General features: G+C 39.3%; 1 protein-coding gene across 5 annotated transcripts in view; it reads left to right on the top strand.

The window, feature by feature from the left end:
- The first annotated feature begins 134 nt into the window (after positions 1-134).
- Positions 135-15150, top strand: part of PRIMPOL (primase and DNA directed polymerase) — a 59048-nt gene continuing 44032 nt past the window's right edge. For all 5 annotated transcript variants that reach the window (XM_032328938.1, XM_032328939.1, XM_032328940.1 and 2 more), the window contains exons 1-7: positions 135-381; positions 1322-1398; positions 1743-1811; positions 4060-4189; positions 6105-6344; positions 12183-12280; positions 13180-13309. In XM_032328938.1, the coding sequence (XP_032184829.1) occupies positions 6165-6344; positions 12183-12280; positions 13180-13309 (408 nt within the window). In that variant the 5' untranslated portion in view covers positions 135-381; positions 1322-1398; positions 1743-1811; positions 4060-4189; positions 6105-6164. The remainder of the gene's footprint in view (positions 382-1321; positions 1399-1742; positions 1812-4059; positions 4190-6104; positions 6345-12182; positions 12281-13179; positions 13310-15150) is intronic.

The following is a 15150-nucleotide window of genomic DNA, read 5'->3' as shown; positions in this document are numbered from 1 at the left end:
GGCGCACTCTCCTCCCCGCCCCCCCGCCTGCCATACGCCTCTCCCTCATAGGCCTGGCGCACTCTCCTCCCCGCCCCCCGCCTGCCATATGCCTCTCCCTCATAGGCCCCGGCGCACTCCTCGCCCGCCCCCGTCGCCCCTATGCCGCTCCTTCATTGGCCTGAGTGTCCCTTCCTGTCGGCCCGCCCACCCCGCGCTGTGGCCTCGCCCTCGCGCCTGGTTTGAAGGCTGGTCCCGCCTGCTGCCCCTGAGCACCGGCGGGTTTCCGCTCGTGGCGCGGGGTTCTGAAAGTAGGAGGGACACCTGAACGCTCCGCGAGACCCAAGGAGCAGAGAGGAGGGAGTCAGAGGCGGGCCTGACGCCCGCTCAGACCTCCCGGAGGTAGGGGAGCAGGTCGCGACCCGCGCTGCTCATCTGTACTTCCCCTGTGGGGCCGAGGCCTTTCCTTCGCTCACCCCCCAGTTCCCTGCCCCTCAGTCCTCCTTCCCTGCGCTCAGTATTTCCCCGCCTGTTCTGGTTCACGAGCTGTGTTCAGACCCTGATGCAAACAATGCGTTGTTTTCGCAGAGTGTTATCAATACAATCGAGCACCAAATTCTGCATCCAACTTCAGGAGGGTCAGGACATCCTTCGAAGTCGGGGACCCCACGTTAGCAGCTAGCCTGCCCCCAGCATTTCTGCCTGTCCGGGTGTACGTCAGGGGTGTAGTCTGCCCATAAATAGACGTCGTCGTGTGTGTGTGCGTGTGTGTGTGTGTGTGTGTGTGTGTGTGTGTGTGTGTAGACGCCTTATAGATGTACAGCAGCCCTTTGAAGTGCTCAGTACCCTTTTCGCAGTACATTTTCTTATTTTTCTCCTTCCAGCAACTCCTGGAGGTCCGAATCCCAATCCCCACGCGGGTTTAAGAGAGTTAACTCATTTGCGCTTAACGAAAGCAGAATTACCTGAGTTCGATTTGCATCTGGAGAACACCTGGGCCTTTCTTCATCCCTCCCAAATTGAGAGAGGACCAGTGTTCGGCAGGCGCTTTTTCTGCTGCAGTAAAACTGGAGACCAGGACCCTCTCCAAACCCTACCAGTGGTTTCGGGCACAGTTCTTCATAGGGAGTGTGGTCGCACAAGCCCTGTCACCCCGCTGGGGTGCCCACACCTCTTCCAGTGCTAAGCTCTCTTACCAAAATGATACTTCAGTGAAGGCAGCAGCAGCGGTTTTCTGTTTTCCTGTAGATTGTACTAATCAGTCTAGTTGAGACTTCATTATAGTAAAAGGGTTGGCTAGAGGCGGTGTCTTCTGACTGAATTCAGTAATTTCTTTTCACAGAATTGTCGCAGAGGTGGCGGACTTTGATCTGGGCCTCGAAGAGGAAGAATTTGAGAAAAGCAGGCGAGGCCTTCCAGGTAAGAGAAATAGGTGGTGATACTGGGTCAGGGACAGGATGTGATCCTCGCTGAACCATAAGAAATAAAATGATTAAGTGGTTTCGATTCTGGGGAGACTGTAAAGTGGCTTACAATCTGGTCTAGATTCTCGAGGGAGTTTGGACTTCTTGGGGGTAAACTGAAGTATGAATTGAGTGATTTTCTGAATCATTAATTAGTGTCGCTATGGAAAGTTACAAGTCAGGTTTTAAGGGTGACTAGTGTGGCAGAGAGGCTGTTTGGATGGGGATCCTGTGGGGATGGTAGAAAGGGGGAACTGGAAAAGAACAATAGGTCATTGTATGTTTTCTTATCCCTTACAGGAGATTTTTGGGAAATTATGAGTTACTTCTGTTCAAGCATTGAGAGGCAAAATGACCAAAGTGGAAAAGGTGAATGTACTAATTTGGAATGTACTCTTAAGTAGCAATATTACTATAAGTGAGTTTTAATCACATACTTTATTATGAATATTCCAGCAGTGGGAGAAATAGTATAAATGTATTCCAAGAGGCCATAAGGGATTATGTTAAGAAAATATTGCCAGGGGCACCGGGGTAGCTCAGTCGGTAGAGTGTCTGCTGTCGGCTCAGGTTGGGATCCTGGGGTCCTGGGATCGAGCCCCACATCTGGCTCTCCGCTCAGCTTAGAGTCTGCCTCTCCCTCTTCATCCGTGATCTCTCTCACTTTCACTTTCTCTCAAATAAAATAAAAAAAAAGAAAAGAAAAAGAAAAAGAAACTATTGTCAAATACCAGAACACAACTAAATATTGAAACTGGAACATACATGCCAGAAAGCACAAAATACTGATAAATCTGTTCTCAGGACAGAGGGAACAAGGGTTCACTTGTGATAGACAAAAGAGGAAGGAAGTTTTCCCTAGAGGCCAGGAATCATGAAGCATGGGCCATCTATTGCAGCTGTTCCTGAGGTTCAGGCCATCAGGTATCTGAGCTGGGCATATCTAGGCGTAAACCTAGGGAAACCAGGGCTACTGAGCTTGGCTGTCTGTGTCATCGCTCTGCCTCCTTCTCTCTGCCTCTTCTCCCACTACAGTTCCTGTAAAAGGACTAAGCCAGCCTTTTTTCTAACCTGACCACCTTTAGTTGTAAAGTCAGTATGGACCATGATTGAATGCAGTGTTAAGAAATAACACCGTGGGCAGGTGGGGAAGGGGGACACCTGGTTGGCTGAGTGGGTAGAGCCTATGATTCTTGATCCTTTGGTGTGAGTTCAAGCCCCACATTGGGCATGGAGTTTAATTTAAGAAAGGAAGGAAGGAAGAAAGAGAAAAGAAAAAGAAAAGGAAGGAAAGAAATTAACTAACATTGTGGTGCATTGTGAAGAAATAAACAATAGAGTTCTTAAACCTACTATTTTAAAAAAACAACAAATATTTTTCTTTCTTTCTTTTCTTTTTGTTAACAACAAATATTTTTCTTTGGAACTTGGAAATTTACCAAAAATAGTTAACAGCCCCTGTGTGCAAAGGGGTTTTTGATGTACAGTTATATAAAAGAAGGACAACAGTCCTTCCCCACCAGGAATTAAAAGCATTTCCAAAATGGTGACATATTTCTCATCCCAAGGGATAGGGATGAGGAATATGATAGTCCAAAACCGGAATGCCAGATGTCTTTCTTGTCTCCATTTCCTTTTCCTTAGGTCATTCAGCACTCCTGCTTCAGTAGTCCAGCCCCCAGCTGTCTTCTGACCCTCAACCCAGCTGTTAACATTTTTGAACTGTTCAGACAACATGAGAGCATAACATATATTGAATTCTTCTTTTTCCTTTGTTGTCATTGTGGTTTCTTCAGTCCAGGAAGCGTCAGACTGGTTTTCCACTGTGTCTCCCTGACTTTCATGTATGGCTTCCTTCCCATGGTGTATCAGTATTTTTACCAAATCAAAAGTTTTCTGGATGTCCGTGTCACTAAGTGTGAACATCCACATGGTTATTCTGTCAGTTATACTGATAAGATACTAGAGCCATAAATCCTATCTAATTGCATTGTGTTAATTTTTTTTTAAAGATTTTATTTATTTGACACAGAGAGAGACCGAGAGAGGGAACACAAGCAGGGGGAGTGGGAGAGGGAGAAGCAGGCTTCCTGCTGAGCAGAGAGCCCAATATGCAGGGCTTGATCCCAGGGCCCTGGGGTCATGATCTGAGCCGAAGGCAGACGCTGAACCACCCAGGTGCCCCCGTATTTATTTCTTCATTAAGTAATCATTGTGCTTTATTAAAAGTTAATACATTTCATAGAAGAAAGTCAGTTTCTCACTTAGGTTGTCAGAATGTGGAGGATTTTTATCAGTATGCGAAGCAGATTAAAATAAACCGAATACTCAGGATCTAGCAGTCTGGAGTCCTATGTCATTTTGCATTGAAAAAAGCCGTTTCATTAAAAATTATTCCAGCTCTTCCATCCAGTGAAATTATATCCTGTTCCTAGGCATGTCTGGTATGAAGTTTATATTGATACCTTTAGAATTATGTTTGTTTCTTCATTTATAATTTATAATTTTCATGTGGATCACGTGTAATTGAGAGAGTAATCTTTCTTAGGTCTGACATGTTTGAAGTCCAATGTGAAATCTAACAGTGTCATGATACTGTATCCTCTCAATCTTTTAGGATGAACCTCCTTTTCCTTTCCGGGAATATATCATTTGCCATTGAGTTTGTGTTGCAAAATTTTCTGCAAGAATTCAAGAGAATATTTATTGATTTGATAAGCACAAGTACTGAAACGGCATTGCCAGAGGTAAATAGGAATTTTTCCCTCGAATGCTTTAGTATATGTTGTTATTTCACCTTAAAAAATGAATATATGTGCTTTCTACATAGATAAATTATTTTATTAGTGAAGATGATACTAATGAAAAGGGAAACTACCTCAGTTATCGATTTCTTTTTTTTTTTTAAGATTTTATTTATTTATTTGACAGAGATCACAAGTACGCAGAGAGGCAGGCAGAGAGAGACAGGGCCCTGAGATCATGACCTGAGCCGAAGGCAGAGGCTTAACCCAGGTGCCTCACAGTTACCGACTTCTGTATGAAAAACCAGACCAAAACTTCTTGGCTTAAAAATAGTTCATTTTTGGGCGCCTGGGTGGCTCAGTGGGTTAAGCCTCTGCCTTTAGCTCAGGTCATGATCTCAGGGTCCTGGGATCGAGCCCCGTATCGGGCTCTCTGCTCAGTGGGGAGCCTGCTTCCTCCTCTCTCTCTCTGCCTACTTGTGATCTCTACCTGTCAAATAAATAAATAAATAATCTTAAAAAAAAAATTTCATTTTTTCTTTCAGTTCTGTGGGTTGACTGGGGTGGTCTTTGGCAGATCTTACCTGAACTCACTCAGGCTTACTTAGGCATTGAATTCAGATGTCTGGATGGTCCAGAATGTCTGAATTCCATGTATCGGTAGTTGGTGTTGGCTGTTAGCTGAGGTAACTTGGTTCTTGTCCACATGTCCTTTTATCTTCTGTGAGACTGGAGTTCTAGCATGACAGTCTGAGGACAGTCTTGGTCTCAGGACAAATCCAGTGCACAAGCACTTACTATACCTCGGTTTGCTTCACATTTGTTGATGTGACATTGACCAAAGCAAGTCATGTGGCCAAGTAAAGAGTACATGAGTGGGCTTAGATAGCATCTCTTCGAAGGAGGAATGGCAGGTTTTGTGGCCATTACTTACCTACGATGCAAGCTCTTACCCCCTTCTAAAAGCCTATCCTTTTTTGGTAAGTAAACCATAATCCCAAATCATAAAAGTATTTTCTGGCCCCCTTACCTTGGCATGGCTAACATGGAAACATGGTGTGTAAATAAAAAACACATGTCATTAATAAACAGGGATTAAAAGACTGCTACTTTAATACAGTCATGAAATTAACAGACATAGGTTAAAAATATGTGTATTCCTATCTCTAAACATGCTTATGATTAACATGGACATTCTAAACCAAGACTAACCAATATTGCAGTTCCATTTATACACTGAATTGTTCTCCCAACTAACCACTGTTTTGGGAGAAAAGAAGAACAATGGATAGAAACAGAAGAAAAGGGAACTGCACAGTAGTGTCTAGAAACGAACTCTGTACTAAGAAATAGCACAAAAGTGATGGCCAACGTAGTAGCTCCACTTGGGCAAGATAGATAATGCTTGATGCAATAAACTGGTTATAATAAAAACCATAATGATACAAAAACCGCTTATGTTTACATGAGGCTTTGTAATTTACAAAGCGTTTTCTTATATCCTGTCACATTTATCCTCATGATAATTACATAAAGTGTTCAGGATGACATTGATCCCCATTTTGCAGTTAAGGCTTAGGGTACTTCTAAAATCATAGCACTATTAGATAGAAGAGCCAAGATCTAAAGCTATCTGGTAACTAGCCCCATTCCTATTTCACATTAAAACTTCATGCAAAACTATATAGGTACATAGTACATTTATATACATAGTATGTATATTATATTGTGTATTCTATATTCTATATAATATAGAATATATGTAATATAAATTATGTATTATATATATAGCTATATAACTATATGTATGTGTGTGTGTGTGTGTGTGTGTATGTATATGTGATTGTGTAAGGAAATGGTTTTTGACGTTTTACCAAAAATATATATTCTAAAGAAAGAAAGTATGTCTTTGTTTTAGTGCTAATTGACAGAAGTCTTACATGGGTTAGGATTTAGTTTCCCTGTAACTTCTAAACCAATGGAGAGAAAATGGGAAGCAAAACTGAAGCAAATTGAAGAACGAGCATCTCGTTATGAGAAGAAACCGTTGCCCTCGGTATACAGACCAAGATTGTCCAAGCTAGAAGAACCACCCTCCATTTGGAAATTATTCCATCGGCAAACTCAAGCTTTTAATTTTGTTAAAAGCTGTAAAGAGGTAATTTTCTTATCTCTACCTCTTTTTTTTTTTTTTTTTGAAGCTACTATAACTTAGGATTTTTTTTTTTTTAAGATGTTATTTATTTATTTGACAGACAGAGATCACAAAGCAGGCAGAGAGGCAGGCAGAGAGAGAGGAGGAAGAAGGCTCCCCGCTGAGCAGAGAGCCTGAAGCGGGGCTCGATCCCAGGACCCTGGGACCATGACCTGAGCCAAAGGCAGAGGCTTTAACCCACTGAGCCACCCAGGTGTCCCTTTCTTTTTTATTCTTGATGAGTCTGGCTATATTAATTTTGTTTATCTTTTTAAAGAAGCAGCTTCTAATTCCATTGATCTTTTCAATTATCTTTTTAGTCTTTATTTCATTTATTTCCACTCTGATCTTTACTATTTTCTTCCTTCTAATTTGGGGCTTTGTTTATTCTTATTTTGCTAGTTCCTTTACGTATAAGTTTAAATTGCTTCTTTTTGAGATTTTTCTTGTTTCTTGAAGTAGGACTATATTGCTATAAACTTCCCTCTTAGAACTGCTTTTGCTGTGTCCCAGCTATTGTGTTTCCATTTTCTCTTGTGTCCAGGTATTTTTTTACTTCCTCTTTGATTTCCTCATTGACACCATTGACCTCTCTGACCCACTGTTAGTAACATGTTGTTTATTCTCCATGTGTTTGTTATATCCAGTTTGTTTCTTGTAATTGATTTCTTATTTCATATTGTTAGAACAGATGCTTGATAGGATTTTAGTCCTTTTAAATTTATTGAGACTTGTTTGGTAGCTTAATATGTGATTTATCTTGGAGAATTTTCCATGTGCACTTGAAAAAGAATATTTTCTTCTGTTTGGGGATGAGATGTTCTGTATAATCTATTAAATGCATATGGTCTAATGTGTCTTTCAAAGCCAATACACTTTATTGATTTTCTGTCTGAAGGATCTATCCATTTATGTATGTGGGGTGTCAAATTACCCTACTATTATTGTATTACTGTCACTTTCTCCCTCTTTGTCTATTAATACCTGCTTTATATATTTAGGTGCTGCTCTGTTGGCTGCATAGACATTTACAATTGTTTTATCCTCTTGTTAGATTGATCCCTTCATCACTATGTCATGCTATTTCTTTCTTTTTTAAAAAATATTTATTTATTTAGTAGAGAGCATGCAAAGTGGGAGAGGGGCAGAGGGAGAGAATCTGAAGCAGACTTCCTGCTGAGTACAGAGTCCAACAAGGGGCTTGATCCCCAGGACCCTGAGATCATGACCTGAGCTGAAATCAAGTGTTTGATGCTCAACTGATTGAGCCACTCAGGAGCCCTTACGTCATGCCTTTCTTTGTCTCTTTTTACAAATTTTAAATACATTTCATCTGATATAAGTACTGCTACTCCACCTTTTTTTGTTGTTTGTTTGCATTTGCATGGAATATCTTTTTCTATCCCTTCTTTTTCAGTTTATTTGTCTCAGTCCAAAGTCTTTTGTGGGCAGCATATAGATGGGGTTGGCTTTTTTATCCATTCAGTCACACTTTGTCATTTGATTGGATCGTTTAGTCCATTTACATTAAAAGTGATTATTGATATATATGTACCTATTGACATTTTGTTTATTGTTTTCTGGTTGTTTTTGTAGTCCTCGTTTTTTTCCTTCTTGCTGTCTTTCCTTGTGTTTGATGACTTTCTTTTATTTATTTATTTATTTATTTATTATTAACATATAATGTATTATTAGCCCCAGGGGTACAGGTCTGTGAATCGCCAGGTTTACACACTTCATAGCACTCACCATAGCACATACCCTCCCCAATGTCCATAACCCCACCACCCTCTCCCTACCCCTCTCCCCCCAGCAACCCTCAGTTTGTTTTGTGAGATTAAGAGTCTTATGGTTTGTCTCCCTCCTGATCCCATCTTGTTTCATTTATTCTTTCCTTACCCCCCAAGCCCCCCATATCAACTTCCTCATATTAGGGAGAGATTGATGACTTTCTTTAGTGTTATACCTGGGTTCCTCTCTCTTTATTTTTTGTGTATCTGTTACAGGTTTTTGGTGTATAGTTACCACGAGGTTCATGTATGGCATCTTATGTATATAGCAGTCTATAAAGTTGGTGGTTGCTGATGTTCCAACACATTATAAAAGTGGTACATTTTTACTTTCTACCTCCGTGTTTAAGTGTATGATGCTATATTTTACATCTATTTATTTTACATATCCCTTAACTAATTTATGTCAATACTTAACTACTTTTGTCCTTTAACCTTCATGCTGGCTTTATAGTGATTGATCTACTTTTACTGTATGTTTTCTTTGATAAGTGAAATTTTTTTCCTGTCATAATTTTCTTCTAGTTATGTTCTTTTCTCTTCCACATAAAGAATTCCTTTTAACAGTTGTTGGAAAGCCAGTTTAGTGGTGATGAACTCTTTTAAATTTTGTCTGGAAACTCTATCTCTCCTTCATTTCTGAATGGTAATCTTATTGGGTAGAGTATTCTTGGACATAGGTTTGTTTCTTTCTGTACTTAAAATAAATCATGTCATCCTCTTCTGACCTGCCTAGTTTTTGCTGAAAAAATGCGCCTATAATCTGTGGGTGTTCCCTTATATGTAACTGGTTGCTTTTCTCTTACTGCTTTGAATAGTCTGTCTTTAAATTTTGACATTTAGTTATCATGTTTCTGAGTGTGCACTTCTTTGGATTCATCTTGTTTGGGCTCTCTTTGCTTCTTAGAGCTGTTTTTCTTTTTTCCTTCCCCAGGTTAGGGAAGTTTTAGGTTATCATTGCTTCAATTAAGTTTTCTCCCTCTTTCTCTTTTCTCCTTCTGGGGCTTCTATAATGTGAATGTTTGTGCCCTTGATGTGTCCCAGAGGTTCCTTAAACTATGGTTATTTTATTCATTTCCTTTTCTGTTCAATGTTCAGTTTGGGTCCTTTCCACAATCTGCATCCTCTAATCTGCTCTGATTTACACTAGTGTATTTGTCCTGGTGATTTTCTTAACCAGACATAATAGGGAATGGGGACTTGTTCTCAGTTCTCCTGCTTTAGGCACCCATGCAGGAGCCTGATGTGGGGCTTGATCCTTTTTCTCTTCAGGGAGGACTTCTGTGCTTGTGCTAACTGTCCTGCTTGTGGTTCTCCATACCAAGGTTTGATTCCTATTTTTGCTTTAGCTCCTCTTACCCTTCTTTTTTTTTCCTCTTACCCTTCTTGATGTGGCCTTGTTTTCATGTCTTTTGTCTTAAGCTGTGGAGGATCTATTCTGCTGGTCTTTGACTGCTTTCAGAGCAAGTTGCCTTACTTGTGGCAGTTACTTCAGTGTGTGCATCCTCCTATACAGCCTTTTTGTCCTACTCCCACATAATGATATTTAAAAGAAGCTATGCTGAGGGGCCTGGGTGGCTCAGTCATGATCCCAGGGTTCTGGAATCTGCTCAGCTTCTCCCTCTCCCTCTGCCTGCTGTTCCCCTTGTTTGTATTCTCTCTCTATATATCAAATAAATAAATTTAAAAACAAAAGAATGAATAAAAGAAGTTATGCTTAGAGTCCACATCCATGGACTGAAAAATAATAGAATGACTAGATTTTAGTGGAGAACTAAAACAATACCCACAAAAATGTGAGGAAATGAATGAGTGGAGTATGAAAATTTGAAGGATGAAATGAGGAAGAAAAATGGAACTGAAGCAATAGGAAAATAAAATGTCTCAAATAATATAGTGTAGAGTTCATAAACCCTGGGTCTTAAATCATACCACCAAAGCAAACATGAATTTAACTTTCTATGCTCTCCTTTTGTGCTTTGGAATAATAGAGTGGATTTATAATAGTAATTTCCTACTTATCAGGTAAGTGGGATTAAGGAGTGGTTGCTGGTTGCTACCCTTGCAAATGGTCTGATGCTCAGAAATAAACAAATGTGTACTGCACATCATTTATTTGGCACTGAGGGGAATATAAAGTATGAAAAGGTGCATATGTGAAGTTAAGCATAAATGTATTGTGATTCTGATCACTGATACTATATAAAAACTCAGTGTGCTTAAAATTTTTTAGGATGAAGACTGTTTGTTCCCTTGTAAAGGGAAGCTAACTCAGATCTCATCAGAAGAATTTAGGAAATAGGGACACCTGGGTGGTTTTGTCGGTTAAGTGTCTGCCTTCAGCTCAGGTCATGATCGCAGGGTCCTGGGATTGGATCCCAAGGTCCTGGAATTGAACCCCATGGCAGGCTTCCTGCTCAGCAGGGAGTCTACTCCCTCTGCCCCTCCCCCTGCTCCTATGCTCTTTCTCTCTCTCTTTCCCTCTCTCAGATAAATAAATAAAATCTTAAAAAAATAGTTTAAGAAATAATAGCCTTTGTATTCATTTTGTCTAAACCCAATTCAAGTATTGGAAATTAAAATCCTGACAGGTTCATTTGAAATAGTATGATTACTAAAGTTAACAATTACCAACTATAAAATTTATCTCAGGAGGATTGTTTTAATGTCAGTAATTTAGTCTCTAATTGAAATCTCATTTCTGAAAATGGAAGTTTTATTTCCTTGATAGGCTTAACAGCTGCCATTAACTAAGTGGAAAGAAAAGAACTTATGTATCCCTTTAATAGAAGAAACTCTTTGGGGCAACAAACGCAAATGGTTATATCAAGTGCGGCAGCCATTAACCTTAAAAAAAGTGTCTCATAGAAAAGACTATTTATAGTCTTATACTTGTTAAAGGTAAACATTTTAAATCTTAAGCTTTTAATATTAACTTGTAAATATTTAAAACATTTTAAACATTTAAAAAAATTGTTGCCCACATGTTTTTATATGTACTAGGGAATTTATTAATTTTAGTCTAAGTCATTTTTTTTAAGATTTTATTTATTTATTTGAGAGAGAGAGAGAATGAGAGAGAAGGAACATGAGAGGGAAGAGGTCAGAGGGAGAAGCAGCTTCCCACTGAGGAGGGACCCCGATGGTGGGCCTCAATCCCAAGACTCCAAGATCATGACCTGAGCTGAAGGCAGTTACTTAACCAACTGAGCCACCCAGGTACCCCTAGCCTTAGTCATTTATAGTAACATTTAGGTTGTTCCAAAAAATAAGTTTTAAATGGGTGGCACAGTTAACTGAGCCTCAGACTCTTGGTTTTGACTCAGGTCTTGGTGTTGTGAGATCAAGCCCCATGTCAGGCACCTCATTTAGCACAGAGTCTGTTTGAGATTCTCTCTACCTGTGCCTCTCCCCCTAATGCATGTGTGCTCTGTCTCTCTCTTTAAAATGAATAAATAAGTCTTTTTTTTTTTAAGATTTTATTTATTTATTTGACAGAGATCACAAGTAGGCAGAGAGGCAGGCAGAGAGAGAGGGAGAAGCTGGCTCCCTGCTGAGCAAAGAGCCTGATGCGGGACTCGACCCCAGGACTCTGAGATCTTAACCTGAGCCAAAGGCAGAGGCTCAACTGAAGGCAGAGCCACCCAGACGCCCCAATAAATAAGTCCTTAAAAGAAATAAGTTTAATTTCATAAACTAGAAAATGAAGCTATAATAGGAAGTCAAGCTAGAGTGATTGAAAAGTGATTTTTCTCTTTTTTTTTTTCTCTTTTTGGTCTGGATGTTTGAATGGTTTCTGCCTTGAACATGTATTACTTAAGTGAATAAAAATAAATATAATTAGATTTTGATTGGCATAGTCACAATAATTATTTTTCTTTTTTTAGAAATAAAGATGCTCAAATTCCAGTTTTCCAAAATTTGATAAAATTCATGAACATTGACTAGCTACAGTTGTTTTTGGATTTCTGCTTTTATTAATTTTTCTACTATTATTTTTGCTGTCATAAAGGATGTTCACGTATTTGCTTTGGAATACAAAGTGGGCGATGGACAACGTATTTACCTGGTGACAACCTATGCTCAACTTTGGTTTTATTATAAATCCCGGTAAGTCTGTCAAGGACAACATATTAAAGTTACATTTCCTTCATCTAGTAATGTTGGTGAAATTAATGCTGGCTTAATTAACTGTTGTGAATCTCCATCCCATATTTGATTACTCCTTTATCTGTAAAATTGAACCCTGGAGCTTCCGTGTCCTAGCAGCACTAAATGATCTTACCAGGTGCTGGGAGAAAAGTCAGGGGCAATCGTGTGTGTGTTGTGAGTTCTTGTGCATGTGATGACACAATTCCCCCATCACTTTTTGTTCAAATTACAAACTTTTTACTTCCATAGGATGCCATCTGGATTTCACTTAGCCCAAGTCATCATTCATTTACTGAGGCAGTATCTATTTTTATTAACCTGTGTTAAAGTCCTATCTCTTGACCCACATGTGAGAACTGAAAGCTTTTGAAGTCAGGTGATTCAGAATATGTTTCTAGCCAGTTTTTCAAATACTGTTTTCCTAAAGAAAATACAAAACTTAAGAATTCTCATAAAAAGCTTATCCAATCCCAAGAATACATGTGATCCTGGGATTCCAGTTCGAGAAAGAGAGTTCTTTTTCTCAGACAAGATTCGTTCTGTCATGACACAAGAGTAAAGAAGGATCATACAATATCAAAATTATCTGTGAATAAATAGCAGCATGAGGTTGACCATATTTTCAAGGCAAATAATGTGACCAAATATGATTGTTACATCTTCTTTGACGGAAGCTCTTAATAATACGATGATCCTTAAACCCACAGGGGAGCTGTTGTTCATTTTGTCATGTCTTCATTATGCCATAGTTATGTCATTAAATCACAGTTAGTCCAGTATCTTGAGATATAGAATCAACTACCATGATTCAAAAGGTATAAGACAGAAACCTAACAATCTTGAACTATTTAATTCAGGAAAAATCTCTTACACTGCTATGAAGTCATTCCTGAAAATGCTGTGTGCAAGCTTTATTTTGATTTGGAATTTAACAAACTTGCCAATCCAGAAGCTGATGGAAAAAAGATGGTTGCATTACTCATTGAGGTAAATTACAAACTCAGGTTTTTCTCCTTATATCTGTATATCTTTTCATTCACATATTCATTAATTAAATGGATGCAGCCTGTGTAATATTTGGGTTCTGTGTTTCACCTCCTTTTCCTTTTCCTCTTGAATTTTCATTTCTTAATATGACTTCTCTGAGTAATTTTCTAAAATGGTCAGAGATTCAATTTAGGTCCATATATATTGTAATATTAGTATATTTATAAAAAATAGACTTGAGAGGGGCACCTGGGTGGCTTCATTGGTTAAACAACTGCCTTCAGCTCAGGTCATGATCCTGGAGTCCCGGGATCGAGTCCCACATCAGGCTCCCTGTTCTGTGGGGCGTCTGCTTCTCCCTCTGACCTCTCCCCTCACATGCTCTCTCTCTCTCAATCTCTCTCTCAAATAAAATCTTTAAGAAAGGGGCATCTGGGTGGTTCAGTGGGTTAAGCCTCTGCCTTCAGCGCAGGTCGTGATCCCAGAGTCCTGGGATCGAACCCCGAGTTGGGCTCTCTGCTCAGCAGGGACCCTGCTTCCTCCTCTCTCTCTGCCTGCCTCTCTGCCTTATGATCTCTCTCTGTCAAATAAATAAATAAAATCTTTAAAAAAAACAAAAAGAAAAGAAAAAGAAAGTCCTAGCAAAGAGGGGGGCCTGGGTGGCTCAGTCAGTTAAGCATCTGCCTTCAGCTTGGGTCATGATCCCAGGGTCCTGGGATCCAGCCCCGCATCAGGCTCCCTGCTCAGAGGAAACCCTGTTCTCCCTCTCCCACTCCCCTGCTTGTGTTTCCTTTCTCACTGTGTCTCTCTCTGTCAAATAAATAATTAAAATATTTTTTTAAAAAATCTTTAAGAAAAAAAAAAGACTTGAGAAAGGTGGCAGTTCAGAAACTTTGTTTTTAAATTATATATTAACTCTATTGCAAGTAGCTGATTGATAAAAGTTAGGGAAAGTAATTTTTACTGTAAAAATTGGTTACTGAGCTGAATTTTCAAGAATTAAAAATTATGTCCTAATTTTTGTGCTGGGAGGAATTTTGGAAATTATTCTGTCTTAAGGAGAAGTCTAAGGTCTAGAAAAACTTAAAACTCCTAGGTCCTATAATATTGGTAAAACATGATCTCGAAGTACAGTTATTGTTGTTTTTAACAAAGAGAAAATACTGTCATTCCAGTAGGTATTTTTGGTTTAGCGGTGTCAACTGGGAAGTTACTAACAAAAGGAGTAATATGGGCTAGTTCAACAGAAGTCTACTAATGTTTTCTTATAAGATCTTTTTTAAGATTTTATTAAGTGTTATTAAACTTATATTGGCTATTATTTGGGCTCAAAGTAGTATTAACATTTATTGATTAGTTTGTTTTCTTTCTTTTTTAAAAACTTATTAAAGTTTTTATTTTATTTTATTTTTTATTTTGAGAGAGAAAATGAGTGAGCCAGGGGAGGGGCAGAGGGAGAGAGAGAATCCCAAGTTAACTCCACCCTGAGCACAGAGCCAGATGTGGGCCTCGATCTCATGACTCTGACATCACGACCTGGGCTGAAATCAAAAGTTGGATGCCTAACTGACTGAGCCTCCCAGGCACCCCTTAATTTTGGTTTTTCTTTTTCTTTTTAGAGAGAGAGTGTATGCACATGTGAGTTGGGGGAGGCACAGAGGGAGAGGGAGAGAGAGAATCCCTGGGATCATGACCTGAGCCAAAATCAAGAGTCAGACGCCCAAATGCCTGAGCCACTGAGGCGCTCCTTAATTTTTTTCTCTTAGATGTTAACTATAGATGACACATTTTATAACTTTAAGAATATATCTTAAAATGTTTTTGATAAAGAATATCTGCTG

Source organism: Mustela erminea, chromosome 21, assembly GCF_009829155.1.
Source record: "Mustela erminea isolate mMusErm1 chromosome 21, mMusErm1.Pri, whole genome shotgun sequence".
In the NCBI taxonomy this organism is placed as follows: domain Eukaryota; kingdom Metazoa; phylum Chordata; class Mammalia; order Carnivora; family Mustelidae; genus Mustela; species Mustela erminea.
Note: the sequence above shows the minus strand (reverse complement) of the source record. Positions and strands in the feature narration are given on the sequence as shown.